Source organism: Pristis pectinata, chromosome 9 (assembly GCF_009764475.1).
Source record: "Pristis pectinata isolate sPriPec2 chromosome 9, sPriPec2.1.pri, whole genome shotgun sequence".
Lineage (NCBI taxonomy): Eukaryota > Metazoa > Chordata > Chondrichthyes > Rhinopristiformes > Pristidae > Pristis > Pristis pectinata.
In genome coordinates this window covers 56,416,440-56,443,684 of record NC_067413.1, presented here as the reverse complement: position 1 = coordinate 56,443,684, position 27,245 = coordinate 56,416,440, and the positions used below count along the sequence as shown (strand labels likewise).

Here is a 27,245-nt window from a genome sequence, read left to right as displayed (position 1 = left end):
AGAAGTCAGTCAGAGTCAGTTAGAGGAGAGAGTGGAAGAGAGAGAGAGACACCTGCCTGCTAGTTTCTCTATCGATGGATGAGAAACAATAACTGTGTCTGTCACTACAATCCACGTATGGATTATTTGAAGTAATCTGGTGGAGTCCACTTTGTCGTTAACCTGTGGAGAGAAACAGGTATTTGTGTGGACGGCCACGATTCGGATGCTTTTTAGGGTGAGGAAATCACTACGGAGTAAACACTGAGGTGTCGTTTGGGTTCCATTGTGGAACATTTGGATTTCATAATTACTCTCTATTTTCTCTCTACATCTACATCTTATCTTCAGACAACGGTGGTTGTTGAAGAAGCCTTTGTTCATGTTTCACCTTATGGCTTGCTGACTGGAACTTTAAGAACCATTCCTGGACTTGGAGTTTGGGAATTTGCCACACACACACTGCAAGTTTAGTTTGTGGGGTTAATGTTTAAGGTTTAACATTTTTACTTCTAACATTCTAACATTTTTACTTTTATTTTTCTTATTATCATAAGTAGTTATTAATAAAGTAGTTTTTAAACACTGAATCATGACTCAGTGTGTTTCTTTCATTGCTGGTTCGTAACAGGGATGGCAAATCTTGTTCCCTTGTTCAAGAAAGGTATAATCCTAGGAATTACAGACCAGTGAGTCTAACATCACTGCTGGGTAAACTATTGGAGAGGATTCTTAGAGACAGGATTTATGAGCATTTGGAGAAGCATAGTCTTATTAGGGACTGTCAGCATGGCTTTGTGAGGGGAAAGTTGTGCTTCACGAGCCTAATTGACCTTTTCTGAGGAGGTGACAAAACAAAGTGATGAAGGTTGAGCAGTGGATGTGGACTTTAGTAAGGCATTTGACAAGGTTCCCCATGGTAGGGTCATCCAGGAAGTCATGAGGCATGGGATCCATGAAGACTTAGATGTGTGAATTCAGAATTGGCTTACCCATAGAAGGCAGAGGGTGGTAGCAGATGGAGAGTATTCTGCCAGGAGGTCGGTGACTAGTGGTATTCCACAGGGATCTGTTCTGGGACCCCTGCTGTTTGTAATTTTTATAAATGACTTGGATGAGGAAGTGGAGGAATGGGTTAGTAAGTTTGCAGGTGACACAAAGGTTGGAGGTGTTGTGGATAGTGTAGAAGATTGTCATTGCTTACAATGGGATATAGTCAGGATGCAGAGTTGGGCAGAGAAATGGCAGGTAGAATTCAATCTGGAAAAGTGTGAAGTGATACACTTTGGAAGATCGATCTTGAAGGCGGATTACAAGGTTAATGACAGGATTCTTAGCAGTGTGAAGGAACAGAGGGATCTTGGGGTCCAAGTCCATAGATCCCTTAAAGTTGCCGAGTGAGTTGATAGGGTGATTAAGAAGGTGTATGGTGTGCTGGCCTTCATTAGTCAGGGGACTGAGTTCAAGAGCCGTGAGGTAATTTTGCAGCTCTTTCAAACTCTGGTTAGACCACACTTAGAGTATTGTGTTCAGTTCTGGTCACCTCATTATAGGAAGGAGGTAGAAGCTTTAGAGAGAGTGCAGAGGAGACTTACCAGGATGCTGCCTGGATTGGACAACATGTCTTATGAAGAAAGGTTGTGCGAGCTAGGGCTTTTCTCTTTGGAGCGACGAAGGATGAGTGGTGACTTGATGGAGGTATTTAAGATTATGAAGGGCATAGATAGAGTGGAGAGCCAACACCTTTTCCCCAGGGTGGCAATGGCCAATACCAGAGGACATCAGTTTAAGGTCAGAGGAGGAAAGTTTAGGGGAGATATCAGAGGTATGTTTTTACACAGTGGATGCCTGGAACACACAGCCAGGGATGGTGGTAGAGGCTGATACAACAGGGATATTTAAGAGACTCTTTGATAGGCACACAGATGTAAGAAAAATGGAGTGTGATGAGCTGTGTAGGAGGGAAGGGTTAGATTGATCATAGAGTAGGTTTATATAGGTCAGCACAACATCGTAGGTGGACTGTTCTATGTCCTATTTGCCTATATAAAGGTAATGGCCTTCAGAACAGTTGTCTGTTAAATACTGTAAAGTTCACAAATTGTAATATATTTGATAAATATACTTTTAAAAATTGTTTTCCTATGAATGAATTGTGCTATGCAACATAATGAAATACCAGTTAGTAATTAGCAATAATGCAGAATTATAAAAGCAGCTTATGCAGGAAAAATACTTTTCAGCTCTGTGAATCAGTTATAGTTCTGATGAAAACTCAGACATTTTGAGTGATACACATTTCCAATGGAAAATGTGCTGTTGAGAGTGAGATCAACTGTTAGGTCATCAGAGTTGGAGCCGGCGACCAGTGGCTGACAACTGGGGCCCAGTGTTAGGATGTTGAGGAAGGGAACTGGCTAGGAGGAGCAGTCTGCAAGAAAGATAAGGAACAGGAGGAGGCTTCTCAAGTAGGATTGTCACAAACCAGCAACAAAAGAAACACACTGAGCATGATTCAGTGTTAAAAACTATTTTATTAATCACTACTTATGATAATACGTAAAATAAAAGTAAAAATGTTAGTATGTTAGAATTCAAAAATGTTAAACCTCGAACGTTAACCCCCAAAACTAAACTCTTCGTGTGTGTGTGTGACAAAGTCCAAAACTCCCAGTTCCTGAATGGTTCTTAAAGTTCAGTTCCGCAAGCCATAAGGTGAAACATGAGCAAGGGCTTCTTCAACAACCACCGTTGTCTGAAGATAAGATGTAGATGTAGAAAAACATAGAGAGAGTACATACGAAATCCAAATGTTCCACGATGGAACCCAAACGACACTTCAGTGTTTACTCGGTAGTGACTTCCTCACCCCGAAAAGCATCCGAACTGTGGTCGTCCACATACAAATACCTGTTTCTTTCTACAGGTCAGCAACAAAGTGAACTCCACCGGATTACTTCCAACTTCCATACATGGATTTCAGTGGCAAACACAGTTATTGTTTCTCATCCATCGATAGAGAAAACAAGCAGGCTGGTGTCTCTCTCCCTTCTCTCTCTCTCTTTCTTCTTCTTCTAACTTCTTCAACAACGTCATTACGTCCTTTATCTTCTATTGACGTAAGCACGCCCCACACACACATACACACACACTCTCTATCTTAAAGGGACTTTCACTGAGTCCATAACACCTCCCACCTAAAAAAAAAATTTTCCCAAGAAAATTTTAACCGCGCATAGAGTTAGTAATGTTAATAATTATCACGCTACACAACTACAGACTATCAGATTAGTACAGATATATGTTTCCCATTTAACATCGGGAAAGACAATCAGCAATCACATTATCTTTGCCTTTAATGTGAGTTATCATGAGATCAAACTCTTGCAAAATTAAACTCCAGTTTAACAGCCTTCTGTTCTTGTTTTTGACTCGGCTCAGAAACACCAATGGGTTATGATCTGTATACACAGTCAATGGTTTCTGAGCGGTGCAAACATATACATTGAAATGTTGCAAGGCTAAAACAAGCGACAGTAATTCTTTCTCTATGGTGGAATAATTCTTTTGATGCTCATTAAACTTCTTTGAAAAGTAAGCTACAGGATGGTCAATATCATCAAGGTCATCCTTCTGCAACAACACAGCTCCTGCAGCTTCATCACTGGCATCTACTGCTAATGAAAATGGCTTTTCAAAGTCAGGTGTTCTGAGCACAGGATGGTAGCATAAAATGGCTTTCAGCTTCTCAAATGCTTCTTGACAAGAATCTGTCCAAACAAACTTTACTCCCTTCTTCTGAAGATTAGTTAGGGGAAGAGCAATATCAGCAAAATTTTTACAAAATTTTCGATAATATCCAACCATTCCCAAAAATCTTCTAACAGTCCTCATACCTGTGGGAATAGGGAACTCAGATATTGCTTGAACTTTTGCCTGAACAGGAGCTTGCTTGCCTTGACCTACAACATAACCAAGATACGTCACAGTGGCATGGCCAAATTCACTTTTAGCCAAGTTAACTGTAAGGTTAGCCTTGGAAAGTCTTTCAAACAACCTTTCTAACGCAGAGATGTGATCTTCCCAAGTATCATTCCCAGTCACTAAGTCGTCAATGTAGGCATCTGTATGTTTTAACCCATGAATCACTGAATTAATCATTCTTTGAAATGTTGCCGGAGCATTTTTCATTCCAAATGGCAAAACATTGTATTCATACAATCCAGAAGGGGTTACAAAGGCTGAAATCTCCCTTCCTCTATCTGTTAATGGAACACACCAGTACCCTTTTAATAGGTCAATCTTTGTAAGAAATTTTGCCTTTCCCACTCTGTCTATGCAATCATCCACCCTAGGAATAGGGTAAGCATCTGACTTTGTTACAGCATTCACTTTCCTGTAATCTGTGCAAAATCTAACAGTTCCATCAGGTTTAGGTACAATAACACAGGGCGAACTCCAATTTGAAGTAGAATGTCTAATAATATCATTTTCCAGCATGTATTTTATTTCCTGATCAACAAGTTTACTTTTCTCTACATTCATTCGATATGGGTGTTGTTTGATTGGTTTTGCATCCCCAACATCAACATCATGGGTAATTATCGATGTTCTGTTTGGAACATCTGGGAACAGATTTTTAAATTTTAAAATTAATTCTCTCATCTGTTGTTTTTGTGAAACTTGTAAATGGTCCAACTTCGTTTCAAGGTTCTCCAGGATATTTTGGTTTTTTAGTTTCGATGGAACAATATTTGGTCTAAATTGGCCTTCCTCAACATCAACATCAGGCATTCTAGAAACAACCTTTTCACCATCCACCAAGGCCACAACTGAATCCCTCTCATAATAAGGTTTTAGCATGTTTACATGACAGAGTTGTGTTTTCTTGCGTCTATCTGGTGTTTTGATTATATATGTTAGATCAGTCACTCGAGATTCAATAACATAGGGTCCAGAAAAACGAGCTTGCAAGGGATTATTTTGGCTAGGGAAAAATACCAATACCTTTTGCCCCACTGCGAATGTCCTAGGCCGAGCACGTCTATCAAAATATGTCTTCATTCTTATCTGGCTTGTTTTCAGATTCTCTCTCGCTAGCTGGCAGACTCTCTCCAACCGAGTTTTAAATTTTTGGACATAGTCCAACAGACTCAAGTGAACTTCCTCATTAACCCATTGCTCTCTTAACAACTCCAAAGGTCCTCTCACCCTATGTCCAAACACAAGCTCAAACGGACTAAATCCGATTGACTCCTGGATCGATTCTCTAACGGCAAACAAAAGTAAATGGATACCTTCGTCCCAATCCTTGGTGTTTTCAAAGCAATAAGTCTTCAGCATATTTTTGAGAGTAGAATGAAATCTCTCCAGAGCTCCTTGAGATTCTGGGTGATATGCAGATGATACAATCTGCTTTGCTCCCAGCTCATAGACTATTTGTTGAAAAATTTTTGACATAAAATTACTACCTTGATCAGATTGGATTTCTTTTGGCAAACCAAACAAGGTAAAAAATTTTACAAGAGCCTTTGACACCGTCTTGGCCTTAATATTTCTAAGGGGTATTGCCTCTGGAAATCTAGAAGTGGCACACATGATGGTTAACAAATACTGATTTCCAGTCTTAGACTTTGGTAAGGGGCCAACACAGTCCACAATCACCTTCGAAAAGGGTTCACCAAAAGCAGGAATTGGTTTCAAAGGAGCCACAGGGGGTTTTTGATTTGGTTTACCTACCATCTGACATGTGTGGCAGGTTCGACAAAACATCACCACATCTTTTCTCAAACCAGGCCAATAGAATTGTTTCAAGATCTTCCCTACAGTTTTATTCACACCAAAATGACCACCCAAAGGCATACTATGGGCCAGGTTTAAAATCTCATCCCTATAAACTTTTGGAACAACAACCTGATGAATAACTTCCCATTCCTCAGTAACAGGAACATGAGGAGGTCTCCATTTCCTCATTAACACTCCATTTTTGACATAATATCCAGTTGGCACTTTTTCAATCTCCTCACATGAGAGAGCTTTTTCTTTCAATTCTGTCAATTCAGGGTCCTTTGTCTGTTCCACCATAAAATCCTTCCTCGACAAAGACAAATCTTTAAATTCAGGCTCACTGTAAGGATGTTGATCCTCCAGTGAAGACAGAAAAGTCTCAGATAAGGCATCAAAATTTTCTTCCTGTTTAGGACTGTCACAAGGAACTACATCAGACTGCACCGGACTGTCTGTCTTGGCTAATTCTTTAGCTCTAGCTCGAGTCACCGCACATGATGGGTAAACATCTGAATCATCCTCAGACTCATCAATCCTTGGTTTGGTTGTTAACCGTACCACAGGATCACTTTCTCCATTTGCAAGGTCATTTCCCAATAACAAAGAAACTCCTTCCACTGGCAAACTAGGTCTTATCCCTATCTCGACTGGTCCTTCTACGAACTTTGACTTTAAAATCACCCTGTGAAAAGGGACAGACATGGTCTCACCTGTAACGCCTCGTATTAGATTTACTTCACCAGTGTCACTTTCTTCACCAAAATTTAAAACACTGTCCAGCAAGAGAGATTGACTAGCCCCAGTATCTCTAAGAATTTTCACTGGCACCTGGGGTGACTCATCATTCAGTGAAACAAAACCCTCTGATACATACGAACGGAATTCTTTTCTCACCTTCTCCAACTTTTCCGCTTTTCCCTCTTGCAAGGACTGATCTTTAACAGCATCTCCTGAACCTTTTTGATTTTTAATTGCCTGAAAGCAAGCATTGGGCCCAGCTTCCTTCTTTTTCTTCAAAAGGGCACAATTAGATATCACGTGGCCAGGTTTCCTACAGTAATAACAAGTACGCTCAACAGGCTTCTCCAGCCCTGGCTTCTTTTCATCTTTTCCTTTTTGATTACCTCCCAATTTACTCTCCGGTTTCCCTGGATTGTCTTTGTAACTCTTTTGAAAGGTTTTAGGTTGTCCCCATTTGGATTTATGGGTTAAAGCATAATCATCTGCCAACCTAGCAGTTTCTTGTAAAGTTTCCACTGCCTTTTCATTTAAATATGTTGTTAATTCAGCTGGAACACATCTTTTAAAGTCTTCCACCAGTATCAATTCTGTCAATTTATCGTAATCCCCATCTACATTTTTAGCCAGGCACCATCGTTCAAAACATATTCTCTTTCCATTGGCAAATTCCATATAAGTCTGATCTGCAGATTTCCTCAAGTCTCTGAATTTTTGTCTATAAGCCTCAGGGACCAATTCATAGGCCTTCAATATAGCTTGTTTTACCTTGGTATAATCAGCTGCATCCTCAACAGACAAAGCAGAATAAGCTTTTTGAGCTTTACCTTTAATCACACTCTGTACCATAAGAGCCCATCCTTTCCTTGGCCAGTTTGAACTCACAGCAACCTTTTCAAAATGTTGGAAATACTGATCAACCTGATCTTCTTCAAACGGAGGGACTAATCGAACCTCCCTGCTGGCTGAAAAACCATCATCAGAATCAGATTCCGAACTCCTACGCTTCATTTGTAACTCATGCTGCCTCTGTTTCTCCTTCTCCTCACTATCCAGCTCCATCCTCTTCAATTCCATCTGCTTCATTGCTAGATCAGCCTCTATCTTCATCTGAGTTAGCTTTTGTTCAGTCTCTAATTTCTTTTGTTCGGCCTCTAATCTCTTTTGCTCTCGTTCAGCCTCTATCTTTAACTGGGTTTGCTCTCGTTCGGCCTCTAATCTCTTTTGTTCTCGTTCAGCTTCTAATTTATTTTGTTCTCGTTCAGCCTCTATCTTTGCCAGCTGCACCTGTGCCTCAGAAATTGCTATTTCACTGCCAGGAAACTGTTTTAACACTTCCTTCTCAAACACCTTCTTTTCCACATAATGGCCAGCTATCAATCTCTGAATATCTGCCTTTCTCATAGACTGCTTTACTTCTGTAAGGTTTAGCCTTGTAGCAATCTTTATCAGATCATCCTTTTTCGCCACCTCCAATCCCTTTTGGGTTGGTGACTCCAAAAATGCCTTAATATCCATTGCTGCTGGTTTCCACACACACAAGCCAATTAAAAAGAATTTATCAGACCTCCCTCAAAAATCTTTGGATTGAATCTCGAACAAATTTCGTCAATCTGGGGTACAATCCCAGACGACACTCGTTAACCTTGGGAACGATCCCGGACGAGCCCCCAATTTTGTCACAAACCAGCAACAAAAGAAACACACTGAGCATGATTCAGTGTTAAAAACTATTTTATTAATCACTACTTATGATAATACGTAAAATAAAAGTAAAAATGTTAGTATGTTAGAATTCAAAAATGTTAAACCTCGAACGTTAACCCCCAAAACTAAACTCTTCGTGTGTGTGTGTGACAAAGTCCAAAACTCCCAGTTCCTGAATGGTTCTTAAAGTTCAGTTCCGCAAGCCATAAGGTGAAACATGAGCAAGGGCTTCTTCAACAACCACCGTTGTCTGAAGATAAGATGTAGATGTAGAAAAACATAGAGAGAGTACATACGAAATCCAAATGTTCCACGATGGAACCCAAACGACACTTCAGTGTTTACTCGGTAGTGACTTCCTCACCCCGAAAAGCATCCGAACTGTGGTCGTCCACATACAAATACCTGTTTCTTTCTACAGGTCAGCAACAAAGTGAACTCCACCGGATTACTTCCAACTTCCATACATGGATTTCAGTGGCAAACACAGTTATTGTTTCTCATCCATCGATAGAGAAAACAAGCAGGCTGGTGTCTCTCTCCCTTCTCTCTCTCTCTTTCTTCTTCTTCTAACTTCTTCAACAACGTCATTACGTCCTTTATCTTCTATTGACGTAAGCACGCCCCACACACACATACACACACACTCTCTATCTTAAAGGGACTTTCACTGAGTCCATAACAGGATAGTGACCTGGGTCCGATGGTGGTGATTAGTTAAGTGGACTTCCATCGGGAGACAGTAATATTTGGCTATTTGGATGGTTTTGGGGAAGAACAGTTAGTGGGCTTTCTTGAAATCAAGACATTATTGTATCATGACCAATCAATAAATCTTGTTGGATTGGGCTGACCTGGGGCTCCAAACATTGGGGTTCAGGGATACTGGAAACATTGGATGCCCATGTGCATGGATGGCCTGGTCCTCTGATGCACCTGGCATTAAATTGTCGTGAGCCTTGGTTGTGTGGTTGCTGGTCAACAATCAAGGAATTAGGAATCTGGAACATTGAAGGATCAGAGGGTTGAGACACTTGGAGTTGCAGAGTAGTGGAGCCTGGAACAGGACGTATGGAACAACAAGGGATCAGAACCTGTGACATAAGGGGGTCAAAGTATCTGGGAAAAAGGGAGGTGCCTGGAACATCAATGGGTCAGGGCCTGAACATATTTCCCCTATAATTCTCCAAAAAGAGCATTACAGGAAAAATTATGACATTCTGTAGGATAAAAGTAAATTATTCCAAAAGTACCCAGTCAGATTTCTGGAATGTTGAGAAGCGACCTGAAAATGGTCATTATTCTGGTTCACTCTGTGTAAAGTCAATGTTCAACTGCAAAAAGCTGAAAGAAACAGCACAATGTAAGTGGATTTCTAGGGCACTGTGTTTTGTTAGGAAATATCTATTTAAAGCTCTGAATGTTTCATTCAAGGAGTAGTGTATCAGTGAATTGTAAATTTTATCTTGGGTATATGATTTAACTATTAGTTTTCAACTTTGACATATAAAAGCTTCCCATTGAGGAGCATAATGAAATGAAAATTGCTTAATGAGGAGTTTTTGATTTTGTTAAAGTGGAAAAGACATTTTCTGGAATACCTCTGACTGAAGCAAAATGCATTTTGTGCAATATTATCAGCCCATCCTTTTCTACCCCAGACACTTCAGGAAGCCAGTAAGTAACATTTATTTCTTATATGTTAGCATTGCAAGTCTTTACAAGGCATTTCAGATTTAATATGCTTTGTTATTAATCTTATAGATAGGAAATGATTTGATGTATTGTACTTTTGAAAGAATAGTCAACGGCCAACTGTTGGTATAAATGAAAACTTAATTGAGTACAAAATAGTATTCTGTTCAAGCTTAATTTTTCAGTGAGATATAATAGTTTAAAAATTCTGATAAGCCCATTAAGATGTGGTACAATTACATTTTTGTAGCCAGAAGCTTGTTAGCCACAGCCAGGAGGGTGTGGTGTTCCCATTGTTTCTGTGACTAGGGTAGGAGTGGCATTAAGCTCTATTTTTGGGGCAGAGATGGGAGTTGACAACAGGAATGGGAAGACATGGCAGATTAATAAACAGTGGATTGAGGGGGCGGGCAGGTTTTGTCGACCGAGAAGGACCTGCAGTTTGCCTGGGGGATTTAAAAGGAAATAGACTGACAGATTACTTGGGGAGAGAAACAGGAAAGATCGGGACAAGTGGATTGCTTGGAAAATGGGGAAACAGGGCTAGCAGATTGAAGGCTCAGTGAGGAGGTGAAGGCTGGCATAAAAAGCAGCAGGAATTGTGGGGTGAGGCGATTGCAGGGTCAGAGGCATTGGGTCATATATGGGCAGGGGACAATCTGGAGATCAGGGAGTGTTAGGGTGAATCGGTCCAAGTTCTCCTGCAATGCTCCAAAAGAAATGTTGCAAGAGGAATAATAGTTTTGGTTAAGGTGAATTCAGAAAAGGTGGGGAATTATTTTACAAATGTAATTTCAATTGCTCTTACTCCTCCCATCAGCTGTATCAGATGTCATGAAACATTCATCGAAACCACACAGTCATGTGATTGTCAGTCAAATATTTTGGTAAGCAAATTTTCTTTTAAATATTTTCATAAGTTTCGTATTGTAAAATTGCTTCTGTATGTTGGAGATACAAGAGACTGCAGATGGTGGAATCTGGAGCAAGCAGAGTTCTTCCAGCAACTTATGTTTTTGCTTCTGCATATTCATGTCAGACATCAATTTGAAGTCTACATAATAAGCAATAGGTTTTGTGCACTCACACAGTTAATAGTTGCCTTATAAAAAATGTTTTATTTGTGCTACTATTGTAATATAATGTAGTTTCAATGTGGAATAAAATATTTGGATTAAAATACTTAGTTAAGGAACAAATCTGAGAGAAAAACCTACATTAAGTTTAAGTACTAGCATTTTCTCTGGTTCTTTCTAGACCGGAGGATTATGCTTTCTTCTTCATCCTAAGGACTTGACCTTCTCAGTGGTTACAAATATTATCTATGAGCAAGTAAGTAATATGAAGCTTAATTAATGATGCCCAGAATGAATAATTACTTACTCAAAGACAAACTTCTTTAAAATAATATGAAGAAATTTATATTCAATATAATTGCAGGCAACATGCATCTCTGTAGATGTATTATCAAAAAGCACAATTTTATAAAGGGTATGAATTATCAGCACTGGGTGAAATAGTTTGCATCTTCTACCATGTGAAATGTTGATATGGTAATATACACGAAATGTTTTAAAAAACATTGAAAGAAATTTTAATGTGGAGGTCATATGAGTTTGGGTGAGGGTTTGTTTTGAAAGCTGGCAAAAATGCCAGCACATCAGGAAGACAGCCCCAGCTCACCAACTTCCAGTTCTACTCAGGTTTGTTAAACTGTTTGAACAAACTCTCAGAAGAACTGGTTTGCTAGTTAATGCATAATAATAATAAACACTAATATTTCAAACTAAGTGGCACATCCACAAGTTTCCCAGGCTGCTTGAAAATTGCCAATGAAGTAAAGGCGAGAACACAGTGACAACTGAAGGCAGAGTCAAAATAAACAATATTTTGTAATTAATACTTCTCTGGCTAAGAGTTTGCTCACGGTTCTCTTATTGAGAAGTTATTTCCTAAATTTTAGAGTCTCTCAATCACAGCAGTTGGATGATACCATGATTTGTCTTCATAAGGACCTTGGATGAGAACCAAAGTGAACAGCCCGAGAGTGAGGAGTATTACATCAGGGTCCCCCCGTGTTGAAATTTCCATGATCTGGATGTCCTTGCAATGATTAGCATAATCCTGCATTTGGCAATGTATTGAGGTGGCATCCTTGAGATCATATTTCATATTCTAATTTTGATATGTTGATTTCAGTAGATTTAGTTGGTGCCAACTTAGTGGAAAAACATTTCTATGTATTTTCTTTGCCAGTAATTTGTTATGTGCCACTTGAATGGGCAGCCCAGATCAGAATGAAAGGGCTTACGTATGATGAGCATTTGTCGGCTCTTGGACTGTACTCACTGGAGTACAAAAGAATGGGAGGGGACCTCATAGAGACATTTAAAATGTTGAAAGAACTGGACGGAGTAGATGTGGTCAAGCTGTTTCCCTTGGTGGGTAAGTCCAGGACCAGAGGGCACAATCTTAGAATTAGAGGGTACAGGTTTAAAACAGAGATGAGGAGAAATTTCTTTAGCCAGAGGGTGGTGAATTTGTGGAATTCCTTGCCACGTACAGCAGTGGAGGCCAGATCATTGGAGGCATTGAAGGAAGAGATAGATAGATATCTAAATAGTCAGGGTATCAAGGGATATGGGGATAAGGCTGGAAATTGTGGTTAGGTTTTTTTTGCCCCCACCAATTTCTCATTTCTTTTTTCTTTTTCCCTTTTCTTTGGAGCAGACTCGATGGGCCAAATGGCCTACTTCTGCTCCCTTCTCTTGTGATCGTGAAATCTTGATCATTTGTGAAAATATATAATAACTTTTACCCCTGTATGGGTATTTGTGTTTTCTTGTTTATCTGTTTAATATTTGTTGTTGGAATTGATGGCTCAGGAGAGGCTACAAAAATTCCACCACTTTAGATGAGTAAAGACAACAGTATTCCTCATTTTTTGTAAAAAGGTAAAGTCATTGGTTTAAAATTGTTTATTATTTCAATTTTAACTCATGAAGGATGTTTCTTGATAAACAAATTCAGCATGAAAAATTATAGCAGTAAATAGCTACAAATCTTTAAAGAATTTCATTGTGTAGATACAGCATTGGTGTGAGATCTAATTAGAAACAATGTAAAAAGTATGATATAACCTTGGGCATTACTTTGTAGGTGAAAATATATCTGGGAACTGTGAGACAGTGTTCCAAGTTGCTAAGACTATCTCCTGTCATGATTGCAGGGTTTAAAAGTTTCATCTGCTTGGTTTGCCACTCATTTGAAAGCATCAGCTATTGCATGCTTGGTAAGTTTGGAATACACATATTGGGGGAAAATGTAAATACCCATATCCCCAAGAATAGGCAGAACTAAGCATTATTAAATCTCAAATCGGAACCATTCCAACTAGATGTGGTTTTAATGGAGATGGTTAGTGGGTGGGAGACTGATCCATGCTCAGGAGACTAATGAATTTGTAAATGCAATTAAGGAGGGAATGTATCTCCATTTTAGCAGGATTTATATTTTTAGCTCATGGTGGCAATGTTTCCTAAGGCTTAGAAAACCAGGCAGATAAAAGGCAGAAGTGACTGACTCCATAAAGTAGATGTATTTACTGATGTCTGTGTCCACCAGGAGCAAATAGTTCCTCTGACCCCAACAAATTTGCCATACTACAAACGAACTAATTAGCCCAACCCACTCCCCACAATTTCCAGCTACCTCTACTCTCCCATGATTTCTAACACACCCACCCCATCTACTCAACTCTGTCTCAACCACTCCCCATGATCTGACTTCCATTTCCTTAACCATCCCAGTTGTGGCTATCAATGGTCTCTGACTAATCCTCAATTCTTGATCTTCACAAACTCAGCACCCTTCCAACCTGACCTTGATCTACAGAATTAACCTCCATCTTCCCAACCTAATCATGATGTCCCTTTCAATTCTACTTACAGATGTAGTTTGGTGCTGTGGGTTTTCCAAATAGTTGATCAAACTTGCTGAAAAACTTAAATGATGTTCTCCTGTTAAATTCAGCAGGACATTTGGAATCTCAAACTGATGTCCCCTCTCCTCCACACTACCCCTATCTACATTGTCTCAAATATCTACATGGCCCTTATAGTTGAGTGTGATCATTATTGTAAGCATGTAGGAAATAGGAGTAGGAGTAAGTCATTTGGACACCTGAAGCCTACTCTGCTGCTCAACAAGATTATGGCTGATATGTCATAAACACCATTTCCCTACCCTGGTTTAATCCACCTTGTTTCCTGCAATACCCAGAAACCTATCTATTTGTTTGAACACTATCCTCCATAATTCTCCAGGGAATTCCAAAGGTTTACCATCCTTTTGTTTGGACTCCATATTTCTGTCCAAATGGCCTAGTCTTAATGTTGAGGCTGTTGCTCCTAATTCCAGACTTCTTAACCAAGGAAAATATCCTCCTCTTATCTACTCTCTCTACCTCAAACAATTTTTTACGTTTCTTTGAGATCACCTGTCACTCTCCTAAACCTAAAAGAATAGAGGCCCAGACTACTCAATCACCCCTCATATGGCAGACTTGCCATCCCAGGAACCAGTCTGGTGAATTTTCACTGCATCCCCTATGTAGCAAGTATATCCTTTTCAGGTAAGGAGATCAAAATTGTGTGCAATACTCCAAGTATGGTCTCACCAAACCCATATATAATTATAGTAAGACATATTTAATTTTGTCATGGTGTCAGCACGGAAATGGGCCCTTTGGTCTACACATCCATCTACACTAATTGCATTTGACCCCATTATGCCCATGCCCTTCTATGTTTTGCTTATTGTTTGTGTAAATGCCTCTTAAATGTAGTAATTATATCTGATTCCACCACTTCCTCTGGTAGCATGTTCCAGATATCAATCATTCTTTGTGTACAAAAAACTTGTCCCTCAGATGCCCTTTAAAACTCCTTCATCGTACCTTAAATCTATGCCCTCTTGTTTTTGATAGTCCTATCATGGGAAAAAGATTTTGATTATCTACCCTATCAATGCCTCACATAATCTTACATACTTCTTCTGGTCACCCTTCAGCCTCCTTTGCACTAGGGAAAACAAGCCTAGCCAGTCAAATCACTCCCCGTAACTAAAGTCCTCCAATTCAGACAACATCCTGGCAAATTTCCTCTGTACTCTCTCCAGCACAATCACAACCTTCCTATATTGTGGTGACCAGACTGCATAAAATACTCCAAGTGTGGCCTAACCATTATTTTGTGAATTTGCAAAATAATGCCTTAACTCTGTGATACTCTATGCACAAGCATGCCATTTGCCTTCTTCCCTACCCTATCGACCTGTGTTGCCACTTTCAGAGAACTATAGACTTGGACACCCAGTGTCTCTGTTCATCAAAATTCCTTAGTGCCCTGTCATTTAATGCATATATATCCTACCCATTTGACTTCCCAAAATGCATTTTGCACTTGTCAGGATTAAGTTCCATCTGCCAATGCTCCATGCAACTTTTCATCTGATCTATGCCCTGCTGTAGCCTCGCTGTCCACAACACCACCAATTCTCATGTCATCCACTTGTATTGGCAATAAAGGCCAACATGCAATTTGCTTCCAAATTCCCTGCAAGAACTGCATGATAGCTTTCTAGGATTAGTGGAGAAGGATATCCATGTCCCTCTGAACATTCAACACTTCCTATTCTCTTTCACCATTTAACAATATTCAGTGTTTCGGTTTCTTTGATGGGAGTGAAACAACCTCATCTTTTTCTAAATTGTACTCATCACCTTAGCTTGTCTTTGTTCTTTTGAAACTTGTGTGTCCTCACTCCTCATTCCCACAATTTTGAGTCATCAGCAAACTTGGAAATATTATATTTGATCCTCTCAGCCAACTCATCAATATGGATTGTGATTAGCTGGGGCCCAAGCACCAATCCTTACTGTAGCCCACTATCATATCCTGCCATGCTAAGATGCACCTGTTTATTTTCTATCTGTAAACCAAACATTTGACATCTTTAATCTTTCATTTAAAAGAAGTAGTGGTTGAGCTGGATATGCTTGGAATAAGTTTTGAGAAAAGTCCTAAATTGGGGAAAGGCTAATTTTGATGGCATTATTCAGGAGGTTGCAAAGGTTGATTTGGGAAAGGTCGTTTGCAGGTAAACAGGCATTTTGCAAATGGGAGGCTTTTAATAGTGAGATAAGTAGAGTTCAGGGCCAGCATGTTCCTGCTAAAGTGAGGGACAAGGCTGGCAGAATTAGGGAACCCTGGTTGACGAGGGAGATTGAAGCACTGGTCAGAAAAGAGGAGGCATACATCAGGTATAGGCAGCTGGGATCAAGTGAATCCCTTGAGTATAAGGGATGTAGGAGTACACTTAAGAGGGAAATCAGGAAGACAAAAAGGGGAAAAGAGATATCCTTGGCAGATAAGGTAAAGGAGAATCCTAAGAGGTTCTATAGATATAGTAAGAGCAGAAGGGTAACTAGGGAAAGAACATGGAACATTACAGCACAGTACAGGCCCTTCAGCCCACGAATAGGGCCCCTTAACGACCAATGCAATCGTCTGTATTTACCGTGGAGAAGGTAATGGAATTTAGGGATTAAATGAAAAATTCTCATTTGTATATACCATGGAGAAGGTCGTGGAATTTAGGGAAGAGTCTAGTGATGTCTTGAAATATATTCACATTACAAAAAAAGGTGCCAACAGTCTTAAAGTGCGTAAGGGTGGATATATTCACGGGGCCTGGCCAAGTGTCTCCTGGGACATTGTGGGAAGGTAGGGAAGAACTTGCTGGGGCCCTGGCAGAGATATTTTTAACATTGTTAGCCATGGAGCAGGTACCAGAAGACTGGATGGTGGCTAATTTTTGTGCCTTTATTTAAGAAGGGCTGCAAGGAAAAACCAGGCAACTATAGGCTGGTGAGCATAACATCAATGGTGGGAAAGTTATTGGAGGGGATTCTGAGAAACTAGATCTATATGCATTTGGAAAGACAAGGACTGTTTAGGGAAAGTCACCATGGCTTTGTGTGTGGGAATTCATGTCTCACAAATTCAACTGAGATTTTTGAAGAGATGACCAAGAGGATTGACAAGGGTAGAGTGGCAGATGTTGCCTACATGCACTTTAGCAAGGCCTTTGACAAGTCCCCATGAAGGTTAGATCACATGGGATCCAGGGTGAGCTGACCAATTGGATACAAAACTAACTTGGTGGGAGGAGTCAAAGTCTGGTAGTGGAGAGTTGTTCTTCAGATTTGAGGCCTGTGACCAGTGGCATGCCATAGGGATCAGTCTGGGGACACTGCTGTTTTTCATTACATTAACAATTTGGATGAGAATGTGGTTGCATGGTTAGTAAGTTTGTGGATGTCACTAAAATTGGTGGTATAGCAGACAGTGAAGAAAATTAACTAAGATCACAACAGGATCTAGATCAACTTAGAAAGTGGCAAAGGAGTGGCAGATGAATTTCACACTGACAAGTGTGAAGTATTGCATTTTGGGAAGTTCAGCTTGGGCAGGACTTACACGGTAAATGGCAGAGCCCTGAAGAATGCTGTAGAACAGAGAGACTTAGGGGTACAAGTGCATAGTTCCCTGAAATCAGTGACATAGGTAGACAGAGTGGTGAAGGTGGTATCTGGCACCCTTGCCTTCATTGGTCAGGGCATTGAGTACTAGAATTGGTATGTCATGTTACAACTGTACAAGACATTAGTGAGACCACACTTGGAGTATCATGTGCACTTCTGGTCACCTAGCTAAAGGAAGGATGTCATTAAGCTGGAAAGTGTGCAGAAAAGATTCACAAGGATGTTACTTGATTTAGATAAAAAGATGACGATATGATTTGATGGCTATAAAAAGATTAAGAATACACTTAAGAGAGAAATCAGCAGGACAAAGAGAGGGAATTAGATGGATCTGGCAAGTAAGGTTAAGGAAAATCCCAAGAGGTTCTATAGATATATTAAGAGTAAAAGGGTGGCTAGGTCCCCATAGATATCAGCAGGGCTGCCTATGTCTCGAGCAACAAAAAATAGGTGGGACTTCTAACAAATCTTTCTCCTTGGTAGTTACTGAAGAGGAAATGATGGTTGCACAAGAGATCAGGGAAACAAGTGGAAATGTTGTAGAGAACATTCATATTACCAGGGAGGAAGTATTTGCAGCCTTACAGCGCATTAAATGGATAAATCCCCAGGGCCTGACCAAGTGCAGCCATGGACTTTGGGAGGCTAGAGGGGAAATTGTGGAGGCCCTTGTGAAGATATTTGCTTCATTGTTAGCCACTGGTGAAGTTCCCGAAGACCTGAAGGTAGCTAATGTTCCATTGTCGAAGAAGGGTAGCAAGAACAAGCCAGGGAACTACAGACTGATCAGCCTGACATCAGTAGTGGGGAAGTTACTGGAGGGAATACTGAGGGACAGAACCTACCAGTATTTGGATAAACAGAGTCTGATTGGGAGGAGTCGGCATGGCTTTGTGCGTGGAAAGTCGTGCTTGACAAATCTTTTAGAATTTTTTGAAGAGGTAACCAAAGTGGTGGATGAGGGTAGGGCAGTGGATGTTGTCTATTTGGACTTTGTCAAGGCCCTTGAACAAGGTTCTGTATGGTAGGCTGGTCTGGAAGGTTAGGTCCGAAGGAACCCAGGGAGAACTAGTTGGATAGATTCAAAATTAGCTCAGAAGTAGGAAGCAGAGGGTGGTGGTTGAAGGTTGTTTCTCAGAATGGAGGCCAGTGACTAGTGGTATGTTGCAGGGTCAGTGTTGTGACCCTTGTTATTCATTATTTATATAAATGATTTGGATGCAAATACACAAGGCCTGATCAGTAAGTTTGTGAATGACACAAAATTAGGAGGTATTGTTGATAGTGAAGAAGGTTATCATAGATTACATGGGATCTTGATCAGTTAGGGAAGTGGGCTGAGGAGTGATAAATGGATTTCAATACAGCTAAGTGTTAGGTGATGTATTTTGGGAAGTCAACCCAGCGTGGGACTTGTACTATGAATGGTAAGGCACTAGGGAGTATAATGGAACAGAATAGGAGTACAAGTACCTAATTCATTGAAAAAGTGTCACAGGTAGACAGGGTGGTAATAAAGGTGTCTAGCATGCTGGACTTCATGAGTCAGGGCATTGAGTGTCGGAGTTGGGACATTATGTTGCAGTTGCATAAGTCATTGGTGAAGCCACATTTGGAGTACTGTGTACAGTTTTGGTCACCCTGTCATAGGAAAGATGTGGTTATACCGGAAAGAGTATGGGGAAGATTTACGAGGATGATGCCAAGATAGAGGGCCTGAGTTATAGGGAGAAGTTGGCCAGGCTAGGTTCCTTGGAATGTAGGAGAATTCCTTAGAATATAGGAGAATGAGGGACAATCTTATAGGAGTGTTTAAAATGATGAGAGGCATAGATAAGGTGGATTGCCCAGGGTAGGGGAGTCCAAAACTAGGGGGCATAGGTTTAGGGTGAGAGGGGAATGACTTAAAAGGGATCCAAGGAGCAACTTTTTCACGCAGAGGGTAATGAGTATATGGAATGAGCTGAGAGATGTGGTTGAGGCAGGTACAATAGTATCATTTAAGAAGCACTTGGGTAAGTACATGGAGGGTTGGGGCTTAGAGAGATATGGGCCAAACACTGGAAATTGGGACTAGCAGGGTGGGCAGCATGATCAGCATGGATTGGTTGGGTTGAAGGGCCTGTATCCATGCTGTCTTGCTCTATGATTCTATAAAGAAACTGGTTAGGCTAGGTCTACTTTCCCTGGAGCATAGAAGGCTGAGATGTGATCTGATAGAGGTAAATAAAATCATGAGGGGCATAGATGAGGTGAATAGTCACAATCTTTCTCCCAGGATAGGGGAATCTAAAACCAGAGGTAGTTTTAAGGTGAGAGGGGAAAGACTTACACAGCGTATGACAGGTATAAGGAACAAGCTGCCAGAGAAAATGGTAAAGGCGTGTACAATTACTGTGTTTAAAAAGACATTTGGACAGGTACATGGGTAAGAAAGGCTGAGGGGGATATGGGCCAAATGCAGTCAAATGGGACTAACTCAGGTAGGCAACTAGGTCAAAATAGACAAGTTGAGCCGATGGGTCTGTTTCCATGCTATGATTTTAAAACAAATTCATCTATAGTACAAGAGTGACTACTTGCAATTTAAGCTTGTAAATTTCTGGAAAAAAAATCCTCTTTGCTATTTTAACAACTTAAATGTTTAAAATGAATCAGTTTAAGTAATAGATAAAAACAATGCCATTTGGAATATACCAGTAATACAAGTAGTAAATGCTAAGCTTCTATGTTACTTACTCAGCCATTATCTAGTTTTAAGAAGACAAATCATTATTAAGTTGTGTATTTTAATTATACTTGCTTTAATTAACAAGTTCACTGTCTTAGTTCATTTCTTTTTCAGAGATTTGCAAATCTTACTGCCTGTCAGGCAGTAGGGAATATGTGCGTCATGATCATGAATTCAATAGACATGACAACAAATCTTGATGATGCTTGTACCCTTTATCACGCCATATTTAAGAAGACAGTAAGCTTAGGAAATACCCATTTAATTTCTTCTTGGTAAGAACTTGCTGTGGTTAAAAAATGTGAATTTCCTTTTTGAGCAGTTATTCCTTTGGTATTTTCACTGAATTGCGGTTTTGTCATTGTAAGAAATTATCTGCTTTTTGACACATAGAACATAGAAAACCTACAGCACAATTCAGGCCCTTCAGCCCACAAAGCTGTGCCTAACATGTCCCTACCTTAGAAATTACTAGGCTTACCCAGAGCCTCTATTTTTCTCAGCTCCATGTACCTATCCAACAGTCTCTTAAAAGACCCCCTCATATCCGCTTCCACCACCATTGCCAGTAGCCCATTCCACGCACCCACCACTCTGAGTAAAAACACTGACCCCTGACATCTCCTCTATACCTACTCCTCAGTACCTTAAACCTATGTCCTCTTGTGGCAACCGTTTCAGCCCTGGGGAGAAGCCTCTGACTATCTACCCGATCAATGCTCTCATCATCTTATATACATCTATCAGGTCCCCCCTCATCCTCCGTCACTCCAAGGAGAAAAGGCCAAGTTCCCTCAACCTGCTTTCATAAGGCATGCTCTACATTCCAGGCAGCATCCTTGTAAATTTCCTCTGCACCCTTTCTATGGCTTCCACATCCTTTCTGTAGTGAGGTGACCAGAACTGAGCACAGTACTCCAAGTGGGGTCTAACCAGGGTCCTATATAGCAGCAACAATACCTCTCGGCTCCTAAATTAAATTCCACAGTTGAAGGAGGACAATACACCATATGCCTTCTTAACCACAGAGTCAACCTGTGCAGCTGCTTTGAGCGTCCTATGGACTCGGACCCTAAGATCCCTCTGATCCTCCACACTGCCAAGAGTCCTACCATTAATACTATATTCTGCCATCATTTGACCTACCAAAATGAACCACTTCACACTTATCTGGGTTGAACTCCATCTGCCACTTCTCAGCCCAATTTTGCATCCTATCTATGTCCCACTGTGACCTCTGACAGCTCTCTACACTATTCACAACACCTCCAACCTTTGTGTCATCCGCAAACTTACTAACCCTTCCCTCCACTTCCTCATCCAGGTCGTTTATAAAAATCACAAAGAGTAAGGGTCCCAGAACAGATCCCTGAGGTACACCACTGGTCACCAACCTCCATGCAGAATACGACCCTTCAACAACCACTCTTTGCCTTCTGTGAGCCAGCCAGTTCTGGATCCACATTACAATGTCCCCTTGAATCCCATGCCTCCTTACTTTCTCAATAAGCCTTGCATGGGGTACCTTATCAAATGCCTTGCTGAAATCCATATACACTACATCTACTGCTCTCCCTTCATCGATGTGTTTAGTTATGTCCTCAAACAATTCAATCAGGCTCCTAAGACAGGACCTACCCTTGACAAAGCCATGCTGACTATTCCTAATCATATTATACCTCTCCAAATGTTCATAAATCTTGCCTCTCAGGATCTTCTCCATCAGCTTACCAACCACTGAGGTAAGATTCACTGGTCTATAATTTCCTGGGCTATCTCTACTCCCTTTCTTGAATAAGGGAACAACATCCACAACCTTTCAATCTTCTGGAACCTCTCCTGCTTCCATTGATGATGTAAAGATCATCGTCAGAGGCTCCACAATCTCCTCCCTCGCCTCCCACAGCAGCCTGGGGTACATCTCATCCGGTCCTGGTGACTTATCCAACTTGATGCTTTCCAAAAGTTTCAGCACCTCCTCTTACCTAATATCTACATGCCCAAGCTTTTCAGCCTGCTGCAAGTCCTCACTACAATCACCCAGATCTTTTTCCGTAGTAAAGTATTCATTAAGTACCTCTGCTATTTCTTCTGGATCCATACACACTTTCCCACTGCTGCACTTGATAGGCCCTATTCTTTCACATCTTATCTCTTGCTCTTCACATACTTGTAGAATGCCTTGTGGTTTTCCTTAATCCTGCCCACCAAGGCCTTCTCATGTCCTCTTCTGGCACTCCTAATTTCCTTCTTAAGCTCCTTCCTGTTAGCTTTATACTCTTCCAGATCTCTAACATTACCTACCTAACTCTCTGAACCTCTTGTAAGCTTTTCTTTTCCTTTTGACTAGATTCATTATAGCCTTTGTACACCACGGTTCCCATATCCTTTCATGACTCCCGTCTCATTCGAACATGCCTATGCAGAACTCCACACAAATATCCCCTGAATATTTACCACATTTCTCCTGTACTTTTCCTTGAGAACATCTGTTCCCAAGCTTCCAATTTCCTGCCTGAGAGCCTCATAATTCCCTTTACTCCAAGTAAACGCCTTTCTAGTCTGTCTGTTCCTATCTCTCTCCAATGCTATTGTAAAGGAGATAGAATTATGATCACTATCTCCAAAGTGCTCTCCTACTGAGAGATCTGACACCTGACCAGGTTCATTTCCCAATACCAAATCAAGCAAGGCCTCCCCTCTTGTAGGCTTATCTACATATTGTGTCAAGAAACCTTCCTGAACACACTTAAACTCCACCCCATCTAAACCCCTCACTGTATGGAGATGCCAATCGATGTTTGGGAAATTAAAATCTCCCATCACAACTCTGTTATTATCACACCTTTCTAGGATCTGCTTCCCTACCTGCTCCTCGATATCCCTGTTACTATTGGGTGGCCTATAAAAAATATCCAGTAAAATTATTGACCCCTTCCTGTTCCTAACCTCCACCCAGAGACTCCGTAGACAGTCCCTCCATGACATCCACCTTTTCTGCAGCCGTGACACTATCTCTGATCATCAGTGCCACTCCCCCACCTCTTTTGTCTCCCTCCCTGTCCTTTCTGAAACATCTAAAACCCAGCACTTGAAGTAACCATTCCAGTCCCTGAGCCATCCAAGTCTCTGTAATGGCCACCACATTGTAGCTCCAAGTATTTATCCAAGCTCTAAGCTCATCCACATGATATTTGATAAGAATACCATAGTTAATACTGCCATTGCAATAAATATCCATGGGTACGGAGCCATGTTGCATGTTAATATCTGATATCAAATCATACTTCTCCCTCTCCTCTCTGCACACACTCCACTTCTCAGAGTCAACATAACTATTTTCACTCTTGGTGAGATAAATTTGATCTCAATTTAAATCCTAGATTTTATTTACTTTGAACCATTTTCCTCATCAGTAATCCCTCACATTTTTCCCCACTTTTTGGTGGTACCTAATTAATGATGGACTATAATATATGGGGGCAATTTTCTTTCAATATTTTAGGTACTAAAGATTCCCGAGATGCCCAATATGAAGACACAACATAAAATGCTGGTCAAGTCCCCAGGAGGAGAAGCTGCATGTTATTTTCACCACTAACACAGATAAGCCCCTCCTAACAGAGATTAAATAAATCATTGCAGAATAATTTGAGCACCTCATAAATGTATCTCACTTTTTACTGTTGCTTAGTCACCCATTACAACACAGGTGGCGGCAATTCTGCCCATTGGGTTCATGCTGAATCCTGACAAAGCAATCATGTCAGTCCCATTTCCTCCTTATTTCCCTGTAAGCTACAACTTATTCCCTCTCACATGCATATCAATTAACCTAACAGCACATCTTTGAGATGTGGGATGCAGAGTACCCAAAAGGAACCAGTCAGTCATGAAGAGCATGTGCAAACTCCACACAGATGGCACCCAACATCGCAAATAAGTTCTGGGTCCTTGGATTGAGGCAGCATCATTAATTTCTGTACCACCGTGCTGGTGGTATAGAGAGGATTTGGAAACATTTTCTCAGACCCTTTTGTCAAGATTTCACCACTATTCCAGCAACATTTATCCCATCAACATACCCAAGAAGAACAAATACTGTTCTCAATCATTTTCATACCCTGCTTCCTTCGTCCTCCAAATACATAACCTTCTACTTCCTTTACAATTCTCAGCTGGATCACCAGTGCCATCTATAAGAACCTATATGTCTGCTCCCTCAGCTGTTGAACCATTCTAAAACTTATTGCAGTTTGCCATTTCACATCCTCAGTGGAGCCCACATATAAACTGCTTCATGAAATATGCTTCTAATCTGCACGTGTGTACTAAACCAGCAGGATTAAGTGCCTTCAGGCACATTTGAATTATGGCACTCACTAATTAGCTGTAATAATGCACACCAAAACTAGATTTCCAAACAGGCATATTTTTGCTCCAGTTTTAGTATTTCACAAAACAAACTCTAATACTTTTAAGCTTGTTGTGAAACTTAAACTCATCACCTTCAGATCCGAATGCTGACAACCATTCCAAGTTGACAAATTAACTTGAGATTTAATTTATAAATAACTTATGGTTTACTTTAGAAAGACTGATGACCAAAGTTCCTTTTGTGCTACAAGCAGTTCAATTAGGTGTATGTAAACACATTACAACCACACAGTTATCAAAAAGATAAAATTAATCTTAACTATCATTTACTCAACTTGAATGATTACTTAATGGAACATTACAAATAATTGACTTTTATAATCAAAACTTTACAAGAATCAAATGCAATATTAATCAGTAAATTGAAAGAATTAAAAAAGAGATCTTGAGTGTATGCCCTGTCTTTTGTGCCCTCTGAGTGTGTCAAAGTATATCACAACCAATAAGTTAGTAAATTGGTTTGTTATTGTCACATGTACCAAGATACTGTGAAAAACTTTGTTTTGCATGCCATCCATACAGATTACATTACAAGAATGTATTAAGGTATGAAAGGGAAAACGATAACAGAATGCAGAGCAGATAGACAATAAGGTGCAAGGCCATAACAAGAAAGATTGTGTGGTCAAGAGTCCATCTTATCATACTAGGGGACCATTCAATAGTCTTATAACAGCTGGATTGAAGCTGTCATGAGCCTGGTGGTACGTTCTTGCAGGCTTTTGTATCTTCTGCCCGATGTGAAGGGGGAGAAGAGAAGATGTCTGGGGCGGGTGGGATCTTTAATTATGTTGGCTGCTTTACCGAGGCAGTGAGGAGTGTAGACAGAGTTCTTGGAGGGAGGCTGGTTTCCATGATGTGCTGAGCTGTGTCCACAACTCTCTCCAGTTTCTTGTGGTCCCAGGCAAAGCTGTTGCTATACCAAGTCGTGATGCATCTGGATAGGATGTTTTCTATGTGCATCGATAAAAATCAATGCAGACATCCCAAATTTCTTTTGCCTCCTGAGGAAGTAGAGGCACTGGTGAGCTTTCTTGACTGTGGTTACATGATTGGACCAGGACAGGCTATTGGTGATGTTCACTCCTAGGAACTTGAAGCTCTCAACCCTCTCGACCTCAGTACCATTGATGTAAACAGGAGCGTGTGCACCACCCCCCTTCCTGAAGTCAATGACCAGCTCTTCTGTTTTGCTGACATTGAGGTTATAGTCATGACACCATGCCACCAGGCTCCACCAATAGATTACTTCTGGAGCACAAAAGTAATTAATTCCATATTCCTGCTTTTTATGCTTCCACAACAGAAAATAGGTAAAATGAAATCATTGTTTTGCTCTAATTTTTTTTATTTCATTTCCAAATGCCTTGTTCTTTGATATAAATTTGATATGTGATTAATTTCAAGTTCTAAGTCAACAAAACATTACAATTCTCTTCAGCCTTTCATTGTTCACTTTAAAATATTTCATTTCAATTCCATTGAGGGATTACTTCTACAAAGGTTTTTTTAATTGGGTTATTAATCCCTCTATAGCCTTTGACACGACTGACCACACCATTGACTGTCATGCATTTGTGGCATAAGTGTTACTTGCCACTTATAAGCCCATGCCTGAATAGTGCCTGGGTATTGCTGCTTGTAGTCATGGGCTGCTTCATTTGCTGAGGAGTTGTAAATGGAATTGAATATTATGCAGTCATCAGCTAACATCCCTAGTTCTCACCTCATGATAGAAGGAAGTTCTTTGATGAATTGGCCAAAGATGGCTGAGCCTAGGACATTGAGCTGAGGAGCTCCTGTTATGATCCCCTGGAGCTGAGATGATTGAAAACCACAGCCATACTCCTTTGTGCAAGGTATGATTAAAACCATTGGAGTATTTTCCATTTTGATGCCTATTGACTTCATTTTTATAATTGGATCAAGGCTGTGATGAGGTCTGGAGATGAATGGTCCTGACAAAACCCAAACTATGCATCAGTGCATGTAATTCATGAGTCATTCCTACTTACTGGCATTGTCAATGACTATTTACATCACTTTAAAGATGATAGGAGATTGATTGAGCTGAATTGGATTTCGAGTCATAGAGCAATACAGCATGGATACAGGCCCTTCAGTCCAACCAATCTATGCTGACCACAGTGCCCACCTAGCTAATCCTAATTTCCTGCATTCAGCCCATATCCCTCCAAGCCTCACCCCTCCATGTACCTGTCCAAGTGCTTCTTAAATGCATCAACCACTTCCTCTGGCAGCTCATTCCGTATACTCATCATCCTCTGGGGGAAAAAGTTACCCCTCAGGTCCCTTTTAAATCTTTCCCCTCTCACCCTAAACCTATGCCCCCTAGTTTTGGACTCCCCTACCCTGGGGAAAAGACTTATCTATGCCTCTCATAATTTTAAACACCTCTATAAGGCCCCCTCTCATTCTCCTATGGTCCAAGGAATAAAGACCATGCCTGGTCAACCTCTCCCTGTAACACAGGTCTTCTAGTCCTGGCAACATCCTTGTAAATTTTCTCTGCACTCTCACCAGTTTGACCACATATTTTCTATA

At 40.6% G+C, this 27,245-nt stretch overlaps 1 protein-coding gene across 1 annotated transcript in view; it reads left to right on the top strand.

The window, feature by feature from the left end:
* Positions 1-27,245, top strand: part of tmem67 (transmembrane protein 67) — a 155,402-nt gene that overhangs the window by 14,614 nt on the left and 113,543 nt on the right. Inside the window, exons 4-8 of the mRNA XM_052023565.1 lie at positions 9,789-9,888; positions 10,727-10,793; positions 11,164-11,238; positions 13,136-13,198; positions 20,358-20,483. Of these exons, the coding sequence (XP_051879525.1) occupies positions 9,789-9,888; positions 10,727-10,793; positions 11,164-11,238; positions 13,136-13,198; positions 20,358-20,483 (431 nt within the window). The remainder of the gene's footprint in view (positions 1-9,788; positions 9,889-10,726; positions 10,794-11,163; positions 11,239-13,135; positions 13,199-20,357; positions 20,484-27,245) is intronic.